Raw genomic sequence first — 14405 nt, 5'->3', positions numbered from 1 at the left:
TAAAAGTGGGGTTATAAGTAACGCTGATCCAAATAGACAAGCTAGTAGAGCCAGGGAATTTGAATTGTACCAAGAGAGACTACCTGAAGGCAAGTACCTACCCTTATTCATTTTATGGCTGGTTTATACTTTCTCTGATCTTAGAGCTCGAACTCACTGACGACCAGGTCGCAACAACCTGGCCGTCGGCTGGCCGGATGTATTGCGTTTATAGCTGCGGCCAGATGAACGACCAGTTTCAACAGAGTTGTCAGATCTAAATTTTTGTTATGTTTTACCAATTAGAAAATATTGTTTCAGAAGGAATTAAGTTTCAGAAATGTTAAAATATCCCAGTTAACTAAAAAGCGAAGTTGCTATTCATGAGCTTATTAAATGTTCTAATATTAAATAATGCATTTAAAATATTCTTGGATTTTTCGTTAATAAATACTGGTGTGATAAATGGAGTAATTAATCTCCAACCCCGTCTACACGATAACGTCGTTATTTCCATGTTTTTCAAATCCGCGATACCTGCTATTCCATCAGTCGTTTCATAACAGAATATTCTAAATCCTACGTTTATGTAATTTAATATGTGTAGAGTTAAACATGTAACTCGTGAGATTTTCAGCGTTATATCAATAAAGACAGAAACAGTATTGTTCCTAAAGGTGCGTCCAGACTTAAGCATTTTAGCCCGAACGAACCGAGCGCGCACGAACAAGCGGAACAAATAGGCCGAACAAAAAGCATTGTGTACGCGCGACCGACAAGAAAGGAGATATTCTGTTTCTTTTTTCTACTGATATGGACTTCTACTGATGGCTCTTATCGACTAGATTTATTTGTTTGATAGCTTATTTTACTTATTACATATTGGCAAAAACTAGTACATTATGAAGATTATTATGGGTTATTTATTTATTTACAAAGCCATAAGTGGTAATAACAAGCCAAGAGGGTGCTATTGATGCACAAACTAATAATCACAGAATTTAATAAAAACTAACTTTGAAAGTGGTATAATGTGCTTATCAATCAATCAAATTTTTAAGCTTAAAGTGTAAAAAACAACACAATTAATTTAAATCAAAAACTCGTAATACAAAACTAAAGTGCCAAAACGAATGGCAATGTTAGGAAATAAATAAATTGTGGCATCTTGACATTTTTTTACAACAGAGCTGCCGCCTGAATCACCAGCGGGAAATTTAAATTTCAGTTAGTCAGTCCGGGGCCGAATATGTCCGTTGTTGGCAACAATGAATTTAAAAATCGCGCCCTCGATTACGTAACTAAAAGTTTAATTGGTATCGCTTATAGGTGCCACGTCCAGAGTGGTCGATTTAACCGATAAGATTGATGGTTTGGCGTCAATGTCTGAGATAGCCAGTTGCAGCTATGAAGCCCGACAGAGAGGAATAAAAAATGGGATGTTTTTAGGCCAAGCTGTGCAGTTGTGTCCCGAATTGAAAACTCTGCCTTATGATTTTGAGGTATTTTTAATATAAGACTATATTGCTAGTAAGGAACAGAAATTGAAGCCAAATTTTTGAGATGGAGCTATACAAAACCCACATAAGTCGGTCCTTTTCGTTCAACAGCTTTGAACTACGCAAGCGTGAAAAATGCTTCGCATTTAGCTGATTTATTTTATACTAACCAATAGAAGTAGTTTTCTGAGTTTCTATCTACCACATAAATCAATTTAGCGTCTGACTGTTCGCCTGATTAATCACGATCCTGCTTAAACCATTCAACGTAAGAAGCTCGATTTTGGCATACAGGTTGATTCTAGGGTGTAGAGGTTCGATATGAAGGGATTTTTCGAAATTCCAGTTCCAAGAGGGTGAAACCACCCCTCAAATATTACAATATTTTTTATTTAAAAAACGGTCAAGTTTCCGAAAAAACGCTTAAACACGTATATTTTATTTTGTTTTTTACATATTTTAAGATTTTTTAAAAATGTATACAGGGTGTTTCGAAAAATCTGGTCATTGATTAATCACGATCCTGCTTAAAGAGCTGACGTAAAAAGCCGATTTTTGGAAAACAGATTAACTTTAGGGTGTAGAGGTTCGATAAGAAAGGATTTTTCGAAACTCGAATTCTAAGGGGGTGAAACTATCCCACAAATATTAAAATATTTTTTATTTAAAAACCGGTGAGTTTTTTGGAAAAAAACTCTTAAACACGTATATTTTATTTTGTTATCTTACATATTTTAAGATTATTTATAAATTTATACAGGGTGTTTCATAAAATATGACCATTGAGTAATCACGATTCTCTTAAACTGCTTGACGTTTAAAGCTGATTTTTGGCAAACGGATTGACTGTGGGGTGTAGAGGTTCGATAAAGAGGGGTTTCTCGAATCTCAAATTCCAAGAGGGTGAAAACGCCCCTCAAATATTACAATATTTGTTACTTAAAAAACGGTTAGTCTTTCGGGAGAACGCTTGGACAAGCATAATTTATTTGGTTTTTTTACAAATTTTGACATTTTTTAAAAAATCATAAGGTGGGTTCATACAGCCAAATAAAATAAAATAAGAATAAAATAAAATAAGAAATAAGGAATTCTTATTTGTGTGCGTTCATACAGGCAAATAAAATAAAATAAGAAATATATATTTGCTCATGCGCAGTCGATGAGGCTGGATAAAATTTAACTTTTACGATTGTTTATAGTAATTTTACTATTTATAGTATATTTATTTATTTGTTGCCTACTATATTATACATTTTACTTACGTGAAATTATAAAATAAATTAAATCCAAACTGAAAATATTTGTAGGTTAGAATTAAGTGTGCGCAAAGCCGTTTTCACATAAAATAAAACAAGAAGTTAAAAGATAAAGACTTTTTATTTTATTTGTTATTTTATTTGGCTGTATGAACGCATGTACGGTATCCCATATAACCAACTTTCTTATTTTATTTTATTTTATTCTTATTTTATTTTATTTGGCTGTATGAACCCACCAATATAGGGAGTTCCAAAAAGTTGGGTAATTTTTAAACACGAACTACTTGACGTAAAAAGCTTATTTTTGGCAAACGGATTTTTCAAAAGTCAAATTCCAACGAGATGAAACTACCTCTCAAATATTACCAAGTTATATAATAATATCGCCATATTGTTTTTTCTCATGCTGACATAAATATGAGAAAATTTTATCCAGTTTGTATGTTAATGGAAATTCTTGCTTTGCTTTATCATCACCATTACAAATGATTAATTCGACGTGAACGAAGTCGCTGGTACACACTTGGTTTGTTTATAAAAAGAGGATTTATAGACATTACTTAATATGTGATATATTTTTGAAGGGTTACAAGGAGGTCTCCCACGCGTTATACAACACGGTAGCCTCCTATACACTAGACATTGAAGCTGTAAGTTGTGACGAGATGTACGTAGACGTCACGCAAATTTTAAATGACACAGGATTGACAGTTGAGGAATGGGCCATCCATATAAGAAACGAGATAGTCGATATAACAAGGTGTCCTTGTTCTACAGGTGAGTTTGATTTTGACGCTATAAAAATATACAATGTCAATTGTATTAGGGTTTGGAGCAAATAGACTTCAAGCTAGATTAGCTACGAAAAAAGCCAAGCCAGCAGGACAATACTACCTTAAACCGGACGATGTCGAGATATACATGTCTGACATTCTAGTTGCAGATTTGCCAGGTGTGGGAAGAGCTACTTTAGCGAAATTACGTAATTTGGGATTAAACACTTGTGGAGATTTACAGGCAAGGATTTACTTTGTACAAACCTGGATGTTCTAAATCCGTGGTCGTGGTTTGAAGGTGGCGATATTGTATTGGGCAAATTAAATATGTTAAGGTCTGTTTTAGTTATGTCATGTTTAGATATTCGTGCAATTTAGGTAAATACCCTAATTTTATAAGACGTTTGGTTTGGTTATTCAAAACGTTTAAAAAATATGATGTGGTGGTAGAATCAGTAATTTGTTGTTTTATTTTACATTGTCAATAATTGTAAGTTATAATAATTTATTATCACAAACATCCGATACGCTACTGAAGCAGGTACGTCAAATTGACGTACCTAAATTCTTTGACATACATTCTTTGACAAGTAGTAAATAAAAGCAAAAATGCAAGTAAAAATATGTAACTGTGGTAATCGCAAAACAATTTCCGATGCACGTGTTTCCGATAAACATATTTAGTCTATCATTTTTAAAGAGTTTTGCGTTTAATCAAACTTACTTTTCTGACTGCAGTCAAGGGTAATAAAGGACCTTTATTGTCACGTTCTCGTTCAAAATATTAAAAAAAAACAGGGAAGCTTCAATCTCTTTACTTCGACTGTTTAAATGCTTCGGCATAGTTTGAACACATAATTTCAAGAAATGCAATACAAAAACTCGAAAATTTAGTTCTTAAAAAAACTGTTGTGCTTAAAAGTACAATTTAAAAAAAAAAGGCTATGAAATTAAGCAAAAAAGCGGGAATTACTCACAAAGATTCAACAACAACACGATATTATACAAAATAATGACTGATACTAGGATAATTGTCAAATAGTAAAGGCAACATTGCTGAATACGGCGCAATGTGGCCAACATAACGATAATAAAATTCGGTTTAAACTAATTTTTACAGCTTTAATCTAAATAAAATATCTGTTACAATCATTTGCTCTATAAACTAAAATGAAGAGCTGCTCGGTATCTTAAATTATACAACAAATTTAAACATTTTTGCCAAAATTTCATTTAGTCAGGTTTATAAAGTTTAGTGTCAATGTCAATATGATTGATGACGTGCATCGGAAAATGTTTTGCGATTACAATAGTGAATTTTAAGTGAATTTTATAAATGATCGATTTACTATACATATGTATACACATAGTCACTTCCTAGTGAAAAGTCATTCCATTATTTTTCCTCAATCTTTGACCGAGATCTACCGTACGCTACACAACCAATTATTTTAGAGTTTTTTTTTTGATAAGTCGCAATAGCGTCACTGTTAATTTAAGTTCTGCCACAATTCCCTTTAATATTTTTTAGATTTGCTAAACAACTACCAATTGTACAATAAATAATTAATAACAGAATAAGAGCTCAGTAAAGACTGACAAAATTTCAATTCAAATTCAAATGTGTCAAATGAATCGTCAAACAGAACTGTCAAGGATCCCCACCCTAGAGCGCCACCTCCATCTACCATGCATGAATAGATGGATAGCATTATAATACTCCTTCCTTAATCTTTTTATTCAAAGATAATTTTAAATACAAAATGGCAGCGATCTTCGTTTCTATAGCGCTGTTTTTTTCGATCGTAGTCCAAGGATTTATAATGACCAGCTCATTATATTCTAACCATATTCTAACTGTTGAAATAATTAATTATCTTTACAGAGATCTTCTTTAAAAGTTCTACAATCAGAACTGGGAATTAAACTGGGAAAAAAAATCTATAACCAAGCTTTCGGAAGAGATAATAAAGCTCTGGAATTTGATCACGAAAGAAAGTCAGTATCTGCTGAAATAAATTACGGTAACAAATGATTTTATGTGTAAAGAAGTGTATATTAAATAACATTTATATTTAGGAATAAGATTCAAGACAAAGGAAGAATGTTACAGTTTTCTTCAAAGCCTTTCAAACGAAGTGTTCAATCGTTTAAACGATATAAAAATGCGAGCAAGAAATTTAACACTGAAATTATTGATTAGAGCAGAGGGCGCTCCTGTGGTAAGTCGATGATAATTTCCCTGTTTGATAGTTTTATTTTATAAAAATGATTATATTATACAGGGTGGTCCGAACTGTATTCGGAAACTTCGGCAGCATATTCTGCAGATAAAAATAAGTAAAAAAGTTCGTATTAAAAGGTATTATCTGTGGTATTATTAAGTATGTCCTAAAATCACGGGGGTGTCACTTGTATGGGAAAACAGGCAACAGTCAAATTAAACGTGCCAGGACCAACGACAAAGAAATCAACATCTGCCAGGCATTGGCTTTCTTTATCACTCACATTGCTTAAATCATGATACCGCGGCCATTTGCCATTTTGCCAACAAAGAAGCTGGCCGGGCTGTCCTGGCAAGTGATTTAAAACAATTTTGCTTTTTTACAATATTAAATTACCATTTGGATGTATTTAATGCGATTATTCAGTTAACTGGTAAGTCAGAAATTACACACAAATACTTTATTGGTAAATACAACTAAGATGTAAACGTATTTTTGTATTTTTAGATTTCAACTTTTGCAAAGACCCGTCGATAGAACTTGCCTGGCAGCGTACCTGTTTAACTAAACGTATTATTTCCTGATAATAATATCAAAACACGTAAGTACGTCTATAATTTATGATGAAAAATGATTTTGATTATGTTTTATATTATTTAAATACTTTCTAACCTCAAATAATAGTAAGATTCTTGTTTATATCCAGCACAGCCGTTTCAAAACTGTATTTAATTTTTTTTATATTAGCATATATTTTTGTGATATTAGTGTTTATCATGATACAGGTAGTTGTATCATAGTGCCTTATGCATGTTATTTACCTATTATATACTTATGTATTATCAGCAAATAGATGATAACATACTTCTAAAATGTCTTTTTAATAGTATGTTTATCTTTCCAATTCACTAGTTATTTGCAAAATGTATTTTGAACTAATTTAAGTCATTAATTGATCATCTTTCTTTTTCAGGTTCCGTGATATTCTTTTTCATTGTTAAAAAAATATATATATTTCAATATTATTGTAATATAAATCGCAGCTCTAACAAATAAATGATACTGTTTAGTATAATAATGTGTAATTTATTTACTATGAATTTTCTCTGAAAATAATAAGTCTTTAATAATATCATTGATTTGCTGTATAAAGTTAATAGACATATTTTTTAATACATTAATTTATATAAAAGTAATAAAAAATATGTTTATTAACTTTAAACAGTAAGTCAGTGATACTTATAAAAATATTTTTTTTAAAATTTCCCCTCTTTTAAGCCCCGCCCCTCCAATTCCCCTCAATTTAGCTAGTACTGCCAGGCGACACCAGATGGCGTCTGTTTCCATTTTAACCTGAAGTTAGCATTTCTTTAATGTACCTATTCTCTGCCTAAAATGCTTAGTTTCGGAGATACAGGGTGTAGAAGTTTCGTTTCTATTTTCATCTTTTCCAAATAATTTCTAAAGAAACGTCAATATTTGGATGAAAAATGGTGTCTGGGAGTTTTTTGACACGAAAAATTTGATTTTGATAACGGACCACCCTGTATATTTAGCAGGTCATTTTAACAAAATGTAGATACATTCAAAATAAAATAATATACTATAATTATTTTAGGAAACTGCCAAGTTTCTTGGTCACGGCGTGTGTGACGCCATAAGCAAAAGCAGCAACTCAAACCTCCTGTACACCAACCCCGAAATAATTTACAGGGAGGCCAAAATAATTTATGATCGACTTAACATACCATTTTCTGAATTAAGAGGTGTAGGAATACAGTTAACGAAACTTGAAAAAATAATGCCAACAAATAAAGTAAATTTATTTTTGATATACGAGTATTACTTGAATAAATATTATTTAATATTTTTTAGGCTATGGCAAATTTTTTGAAACAAACAACCGTTGCAAAGAAATCTACTAGTGATTCAGATAAAATAGGTGTTGATGAATATCAGGGAAGTTCTAGTAAAGATACTGAAAATTTAGAAAAAAATAAAAATAGTACCCTAATTGATAATACAATGCCCGATGATAGTAAAATTATTGATGTTAAAAGTGATAAACCCAGCTCAAAAAAAATTAATACAAATTTTAGTAAACCTGTTAAATCGCCAATTAAAACGGTTTCTGCAAAATCAAGAGGAAGACCAAAAGGATCAACAAGTAAGTAAAGTTAATTAAATGTAAACCCAAGTAGCATCTATCTGACTTCGAACTAAATCTGACCTGAAGCGACGTCAGACTTTGTGCAAATTTTGGTCGGGTGCTGGTGATATGACCGGTGACGTCGCTTTCCTATTAAAAGCGACGTCGTTGGATCCGAGTTGGTAAATCCAACGATCTGTCGACGTACAAAATAACAACATACCATTTTTATTAATTTCCCAACGTCGTCCAACCCGTTGTCCGAATAGGATAAAAACCCTAAAGTAACGTCCAATTATATTTTGTTGTATTTTATGTTCATATTTATAACCTAATTTACGTATCTCTGTTTACGTCCGTAAATACAACCCATTAAGTAGCATTTGCGGCCTAATGAACATCATCAACATAACTTAATAAAAAGTTTTTCTAAACAAACTTAATTTTTTTATTATGCCTAAAAAACACTAAAAAGGCATTTAGACATTCATCTACATTTTACAGAAAGCTAATAAATAAAATAATAATAGTAGTAGTGGTGTCAGAGATGTATGATGGAAGAGATGCTACATTACACTGGTGCATCTTAATTTCATTTTTTAGCTTAGGAAACCAGCAGACCCCATCCTCCTCCCACATGTGAGGTACTGGTTCTAATTCTTTTAAATTTTGTATATATACTATCTTAAAAAAGTGGCTGCCCTTTTTTTTTAGGAGAAAACAAAAACTAAAATATAGTTGCACAAATCCACAAATCACTGATACGCAAAGTGAGGTTACGTGGCGTACGTTGGAATTATATACGTCATAATACGATTACCGGTCGTCCGGTTTGATGACTTCGGTCGTGTGAGACGACTAATATTGGAGACCCGGTCGGAATTGGTATATTGGTAGTTCATATTAAGTTATTAAGTGGGACACAGGAATCCGCCATTCTTAACTAGTATCCGATTGTCAGCCATTTTAAAATCGTTTTTTGTTTTTAAAATTTATATTCACATTCCGATTTCTAGTAGACTAATATTGATAAGGTTGAGTTTGGGGGGAACCACAGTACAGTTTTATAATTAAACCAGCTAGAAAATAAAAAAAAAATATTTTGCGAGTTACTTTTTTATAGATATTTTTATTTCATAAATCTACATAATTTTGAAGGCGCTCGTTGTTTTTCGGAGTATTTTAATCAGATATATCAAAAACGTGATTTCCGTTAACAAAACTGATGTCTAGATTAATGATTCAGAATTATTATAATATGAAATTAGGTAGGCACTTATAGTTCTATTCGAGGAGTGATTATGAATCCATTTGTAATTAGGTAGTTTGGTTTAGGTTAGGTTTTTATGTATTCTTGGTAGCGAATATGAAACCAAACGTAACGTAAGTGCTAGCGACGAATTTTAAGTAACTAAAATCCAACGTAATATGACGTTGGTAATTGGTAGAATTACATTCCCTATTAGGTCAGATACCGACGTCGAGGCGACCCGAATCTGTATTCCCCATTTAGGTGCAAATAAGGGTCGTCAGGCTGTCGAACCGACGTTGGTACCCGACGTCGGGTTTATTGGACGCGACGTATACCCGACGTTAGGTAACGTCCAAATGCTACTTGGGAAGCTGCACATAGACTATGTTTCTTTTTAACCTATAAAAACTTAGTTAAAACCAAAAAAGTTTATTTCGTTTTTAAAGCAATAAGATGTTTTAAATATCATGAAATTTATGATTTTCCAATTAATTATTTAAAAAATACTTGGTTACTTTTGAACCGCCATAACTTTCAGAAGTTTATGGTGATTAACTAGTTAGCAACCCATCAGAGCAAACTCTTTGACTTCAATTTTCTCGAAAACCATCGCTCTGGGCGATGTTCAACAAGAATACCTTTTTGTAGGAAAAAGTATGTAGTTTTCAAAAGATAATCCCACGTTGCAAAAAAAATAATCTCAAAAAAGTTATTCACGAAACAACCCCATACCCTTGCAAAAACTACCCTTTCCGCTTTTCCAAATAATTTTTCTCTATCGCCATTTGATTTAGGGTCAAAATTTATGGCAGAGAATTTTTTTTCCCAAATTTTATCTCGTTTTTTAAGCCTACTCGTACAATTTCTAAACAACCGTTTTTTAAATTTACCCTTTCAGTGCCCCTAACTTCCTAAACTTAGTAAAATAAGGTAGTATTTTTAATAATCTCTAACAAAAGGTAACTTAAGTTAAACGAAACTTATGTTTCTACCTCTATACTGGGTGTTTCTCAAAAGTGGGTCACTCTTATAACTTTTTTTTATTGTTTTTTAATAAAAAACGAGATTTGGTATGTCAGTATATAACATAAATTAGGATTGATTGGCGTATTCGATTGTTTTCGCTCACTTCCTGTTAGAAAATGACACTCTAAGTAGAATGACATATAATATGTCAAATTTTGACATTTTACCATATGGTTTATTTGAAATTGGGACATGGGGTTCATAACGACAATTTGACACAGAATACCAAGTTTGTGGTACCAAATTATTTGTAAAAAAATGCTTTTTCCAAATATGCTAATAAGCAAAATCCAATTTAAAAAAATTGAGATATGATTAAAGTAGGATTTGGGCAATTTTTAACCGGCCAGAACAAGACTCTAAAAATATTAGACAATCAAACCTATTTTTCCAAGGCTCCTTGATTAAAAATTAGTATTTTTAACACAGCCACGACACTCTAGATTGAAATACAAAATACGATGTTTTTTAAAGGGAATATGTCAAAAGTTGACATATGATATATTAACAGTGTCATTTAAAAATCTAAAGTTGTAGTGATTTCCGGTGAAACAGGAAGAGACCGAAAACAATTGAATACGTGAATCAATCCTAATTTATGTCATATACTAACATACAAAAGCACGTTTTTTTTGTCTGAAAAAATTAAAAAGTTATAGAGATGAGCCGCTTTAGAGAAACACCCGGTATATATCCATTCATTTCTTACCTTGTTCTTGAGGAGTTTAAGATGTAACCTTAACAATAATTACCTTAGGTTCTCGATCAAGAATATCTCCAAACGGCAATACCTCTATAAAACATTTTTTACAAAAGGGTGATAAAAGTAGTAGCAGTCAAGTTGAAGAAACCAATAAAGAACGCGAGTTAGAGGTAAAATTTAAATTATATTATTAATTATAAAGTTAATTATTTTAGATCTTCAAAGATAGTAAATTTAAAACATTTTTCTGTTATAGTTGACATGTTTTTAATGTTTAAATAAGTTTTTATAATTACTTGTTTATAAATATGTACATATGTAACTATTAATATTCTTTTTAGGCTAAATTGTTGGAACAAATTGATATGACTGTACTGAATGAACTACCTGAAGAGATTAGATTAGAAGTTCTACAAGAATATGGAATTACCTCAACAAAATTCAACACGATAAAAAATAACACAGTTGTGACTGTTAAAATGAAAACAAGCGAAAAAAATTCAGGTAAACTAAAAAAATATATTTAATTTATATTAATTATATCAAAAACTTACATTAAAATTAACTATATTTCCGGTATTTAAAACTAGTTCACATTTTGGACAGACACTCCTATTATAAAATATTTTTTTTTGGAATTACACTTATTAAAGTTATTTAGTTCGATTCAATTTCTTGATTAGAATCATTTTTATCAGTTTCAGTTTCATCTGTGCAGCCTTCTATTTCAGAAGTGTCGTTATCTTTCTCGTTATCTTCAATATTGATTTTTACATTTTCATTACTCGAAGTTGCTTCATGAATATTTTCTTTGATGTCTTTACTTTGGTTACTCACGTTTTGTTCATTTTCATTCTGTATATTGGACTGGAAAAAGTTTGTTATGGGTTTCTGCCATGATGGAGTTTTCTGAATTGTTATTGGTGGTAGTTTTGTAGAGCTTCCTACGAAAAAAGTATTAAGACTTTAGTTCACTGTGAATGTAAATACAGGTCCCTCTGTATATTTACCTGCTTTAGATTTTGAAGTTGATGGTGTCGAGTTACGTGAAGTTGTTGAAACTCCTCCAGATTTTTTAGATGATTTACCAGCGCTGACTGTAAAAATACGTGATTCGTTAGCACAAATTATTCTTATTATTATATATAAATAAAGTTACTCCTAATCCCAGAGGCTGCCGTTCTTCCCATTCTTGAAAGTTAGATTCTTTTTACTTGTTTTTTTTTCTATATAATGCGTTAAAAAGCAATTAAACTTTAAATGCAAGAAAAACGGTAAAATTTTGAATTTCGAAAAATTTTAAGGTTAAGTTGTCATATCTTCTTTTCTTGAAATATGGTTTGAATCCAACGACCAACGACCCTGTTTTGTGTGTTCTATGGCCTTAAATTGTTGACAGGAATGCCTACGTCACTCGTGGACCCTCAGCTAATCCATAAAAGAGCTTAAATAATAAAAAAAATTGTAATAATATTTTTTTTACTTTAATAATTAATTATCTGTGACACAATGTTTATAATATTTTCTTCTTAATATAGAAGAAAAGAGAACAGCATCGTCTGGACACTCTCCGTTTACAAATCTTACCTGGGAACAAACCAAGGCTGGTATAAAAGCATGGGTGAAATCGGAGAATATACCATCCGCAGTAGATGTAGATATGCTGGGTGATCATTTGAGGCAGTTGGCATTGGACAGAAAATTGGAAGTTTTGCAAACTGGATTTAACTTCCTCTACAGGTAAAGATACCATAATGCAGATACTTTGATCAACGATATGGTGCCGAAGTTTCCGGAATACAGTTCGGACCACCCTGTATATATTTTTTATTTTCAGGACATTTTCAACATTGGATTGTGCCTGGCATCAAGCATATTTTTCGATAGTAAACAACGTGCAGCAAGGAATGGTCGCGAGGTATGGAAAGACTTTATATTTAGTAACAGCCTTTCATTGTTGCCAAATACATTAAAATAGTACCATATGATCGAAAAAATACGGCGTCCAGTTGGCTTGGAAACGACGATCGATGACATTCCCCATATAATTTGACATGTAAAATGACAGCGATCTTCATTTCAACACCATCGCTGACACCGTTTTTTTTTCGATCGTGTTGTATTTGATACATAAATATATTTTTGTTGCAACTAAGAAGGTGTTTGTATTTTCTTAAAATACTACTACTTAGTTTAATGCATATCTAGGACTATTAAAGCTACAATTTAAAATTATTTATTTTTCAAAAGGTACAGAGTATCCCAGATAAATAAAAAAATATCAAAGTTGTATTTTTTTAATGGATCACCCTGTATATTATTACATTTTTAGTTCCTACGATTAAAATAAAGGTAAATTTGATAAAGGTTTACCGCACTTTAATCTTACAGTTTTTGAAATATTTACGATTTTGTGAAAATTCATTAACAATTTTAATGCTTCGTTTCTCTGGGCGTATAAGTTTTAAAACCAAATATTGTACTGAAGTTTTTCTATTTACTAAATTTTGTGTTGCGATAATAAATATAATATTAACTTATACAGTGTCTAAAAAGTTATATTAAATAATTACTAGCTTTAAACGGCAATAACTTGTTTAATTTAAATGGAACACCCTGTATATTTTACGTGAATCAGATGCACAATTTAATTGTGTATCAAATTGTATTGTACCATTTTATGCCTATCTCTTTAAGTTTTTGTCGAAAATACATTTTCTTATAATTTGACCTCATTTATCACTATACCCATGGAATATTGACATTTTAGATTATTTTTAAAGATGTAACAAATTTTCAAAGAGTACAAATACTAATATTGTCGATATATTTCGCTTATTTCATTAAAAAATAAAAAAAAACTGTTTAAATATTTATTGTAAATGAGAACCAATTAATATTATAATAATATGTATAATTGTAAAATCAAAACATTAATAACGTGAATGTATATTTATTGGCGATAAATTATTAGTATTTTTTTAGTAGATTATATATTTTTTTGTTAATCTTTGATTACAACAAAATTACATAAATATTTCTACAATTTTTACAGGTACTATTCTACTTCTCTGTACAATCTTTGGCAGTTTTGCTATCTTTCTCTCCAATTTCTTTTTCCTTTTCCTTTTCCTTTTTTTCTTTGACAAATGTTCTTTGGTCGTGCAAGTAAGAGTGTAAATCATTAAACGAATGTTGGTGGTACCTAAAACGTTAGGTATAAGTAAAGTTAGGTATACAGGGCGTCCCTACATCTATATACAGGGTGTTTCAAAAAACATCATCATAAAAAATAAGTCTTATTTTTAATTGAGGAATCTCTTTTCTGAAACACTCTGTATATGAAAGCAGAACTAAAGTTAAATTTAAAGCAAACCTATAGTAGAGATTCTTTTGTCTCTCTTCTTCGAGCTCTTGACTTGGACATTGAAACGCTTGCGGTACTGCTTCCATTACATCAAAACCTTGTGATTCTGGACATTCAACTTTACTTGGACTTTGCGATTGGCATTCTTCTTGAGCTTCACCGCTCGA

The 14405-nt window shown here is 31.3% G+C and overlaps 2 protein-coding genes and 1 long non-coding RNA gene across 3 annotated transcripts in view; 1 reads left to right on the top strand and 2 right to left on the bottom strand.

The window, feature by feature from the left end:
* The window catches only part of LOC115889677 (DNA repair protein REV1-like), a 14549-nt gene extending 1601 nt beyond the window's left edge, over nt 1-12948 (top strand). The window contains exons 2-13 of the mRNA XM_030909734.1: nt 11-89; nt 1309-1481; nt 3325-3517; nt 3567-3757; nt 5402-5540; nt 5596-5738; nt 7360-7557; nt 7617-7908; nt 10926-11041; nt 11213-11375; nt 12410-12611; nt 12709-12948. Of these exons, the coding sequence (XP_030765594.1) occupies nt 11-89; nt 1309-1481; nt 3325-3517; nt 3567-3757; nt 5402-5540; nt 5596-5738; nt 7360-7557; nt 7617-7908; nt 10926-11041; nt 11213-11375; nt 12410-12611; nt 12709-12844 (2025 nt within the window). The 3' untranslated portion in view covers nt 12845-12948. The remainder of the gene's footprint in view (nt 1-10; nt 90-1308; nt 1482-3324; nt 3518-3566; nt 3758-5401; nt 5541-5595; nt 5739-7359; nt 7558-7616; nt 7909-10925; nt 11042-11212; nt 11376-12409; nt 12612-12708) is intronic.
* Nucleotides 11448-12150, bottom strand: LOC115889678 (PCNA-associated factor-like). Its single transcript, XM_030909735.1, has 3 exons — nt 12031-12150; nt 11882-11968; nt 11448-11815 (listed from the first exon to the last, which is right to left on the bottom strand). The coding sequence occupies exons 1-3, from the start codon at nt 12059-12061 to the stop codon at nt 11529-11531; spliced, it is 405 nt and encodes a 134-aa protein (XP_030765595.1). The 5' UTR covers nt 12062-12150; the 3' UTR covers nt 11448-11528.
* An 860-nt stretch (nt 12949-13808) lies between the features above and the next one.
* LOC115889679 lies at nt 13809-14399 on the bottom strand. The gene is made up of 2 exons (XR_004051483.1): nt 14248-14399; nt 13809-14076 (listed from the first exon to the last, which is right to left on the bottom strand). It is a non-coding gene; the product is annotated as an uncharacterized LOC115889679 (long non-coding RNA).
* Between the last annotated feature and the right edge of the window lie 6 nt (nt 14400-14405).

The sequence above is a fragment of the Sitophilus oryzae genome, unplaced genomic scaffold (genome assembly GCF_002938485.1).
Source record: "Sitophilus oryzae breed Bouriz unplaced genomic scaffold, Soryzae_2.0 scaffold_824_pilon_pilon, whole genome shotgun sequence".
In the NCBI taxonomy this organism is placed as follows: Eukaryota; Metazoa; Arthropoda; class Insecta; order Coleoptera; family Curculionidae; genus Sitophilus; species Sitophilus oryzae.
The sequence above is the reverse complement of the archived record's forward strand: the minus strand, read 5'-3'. Positions and strand labels throughout refer to the sequence as shown.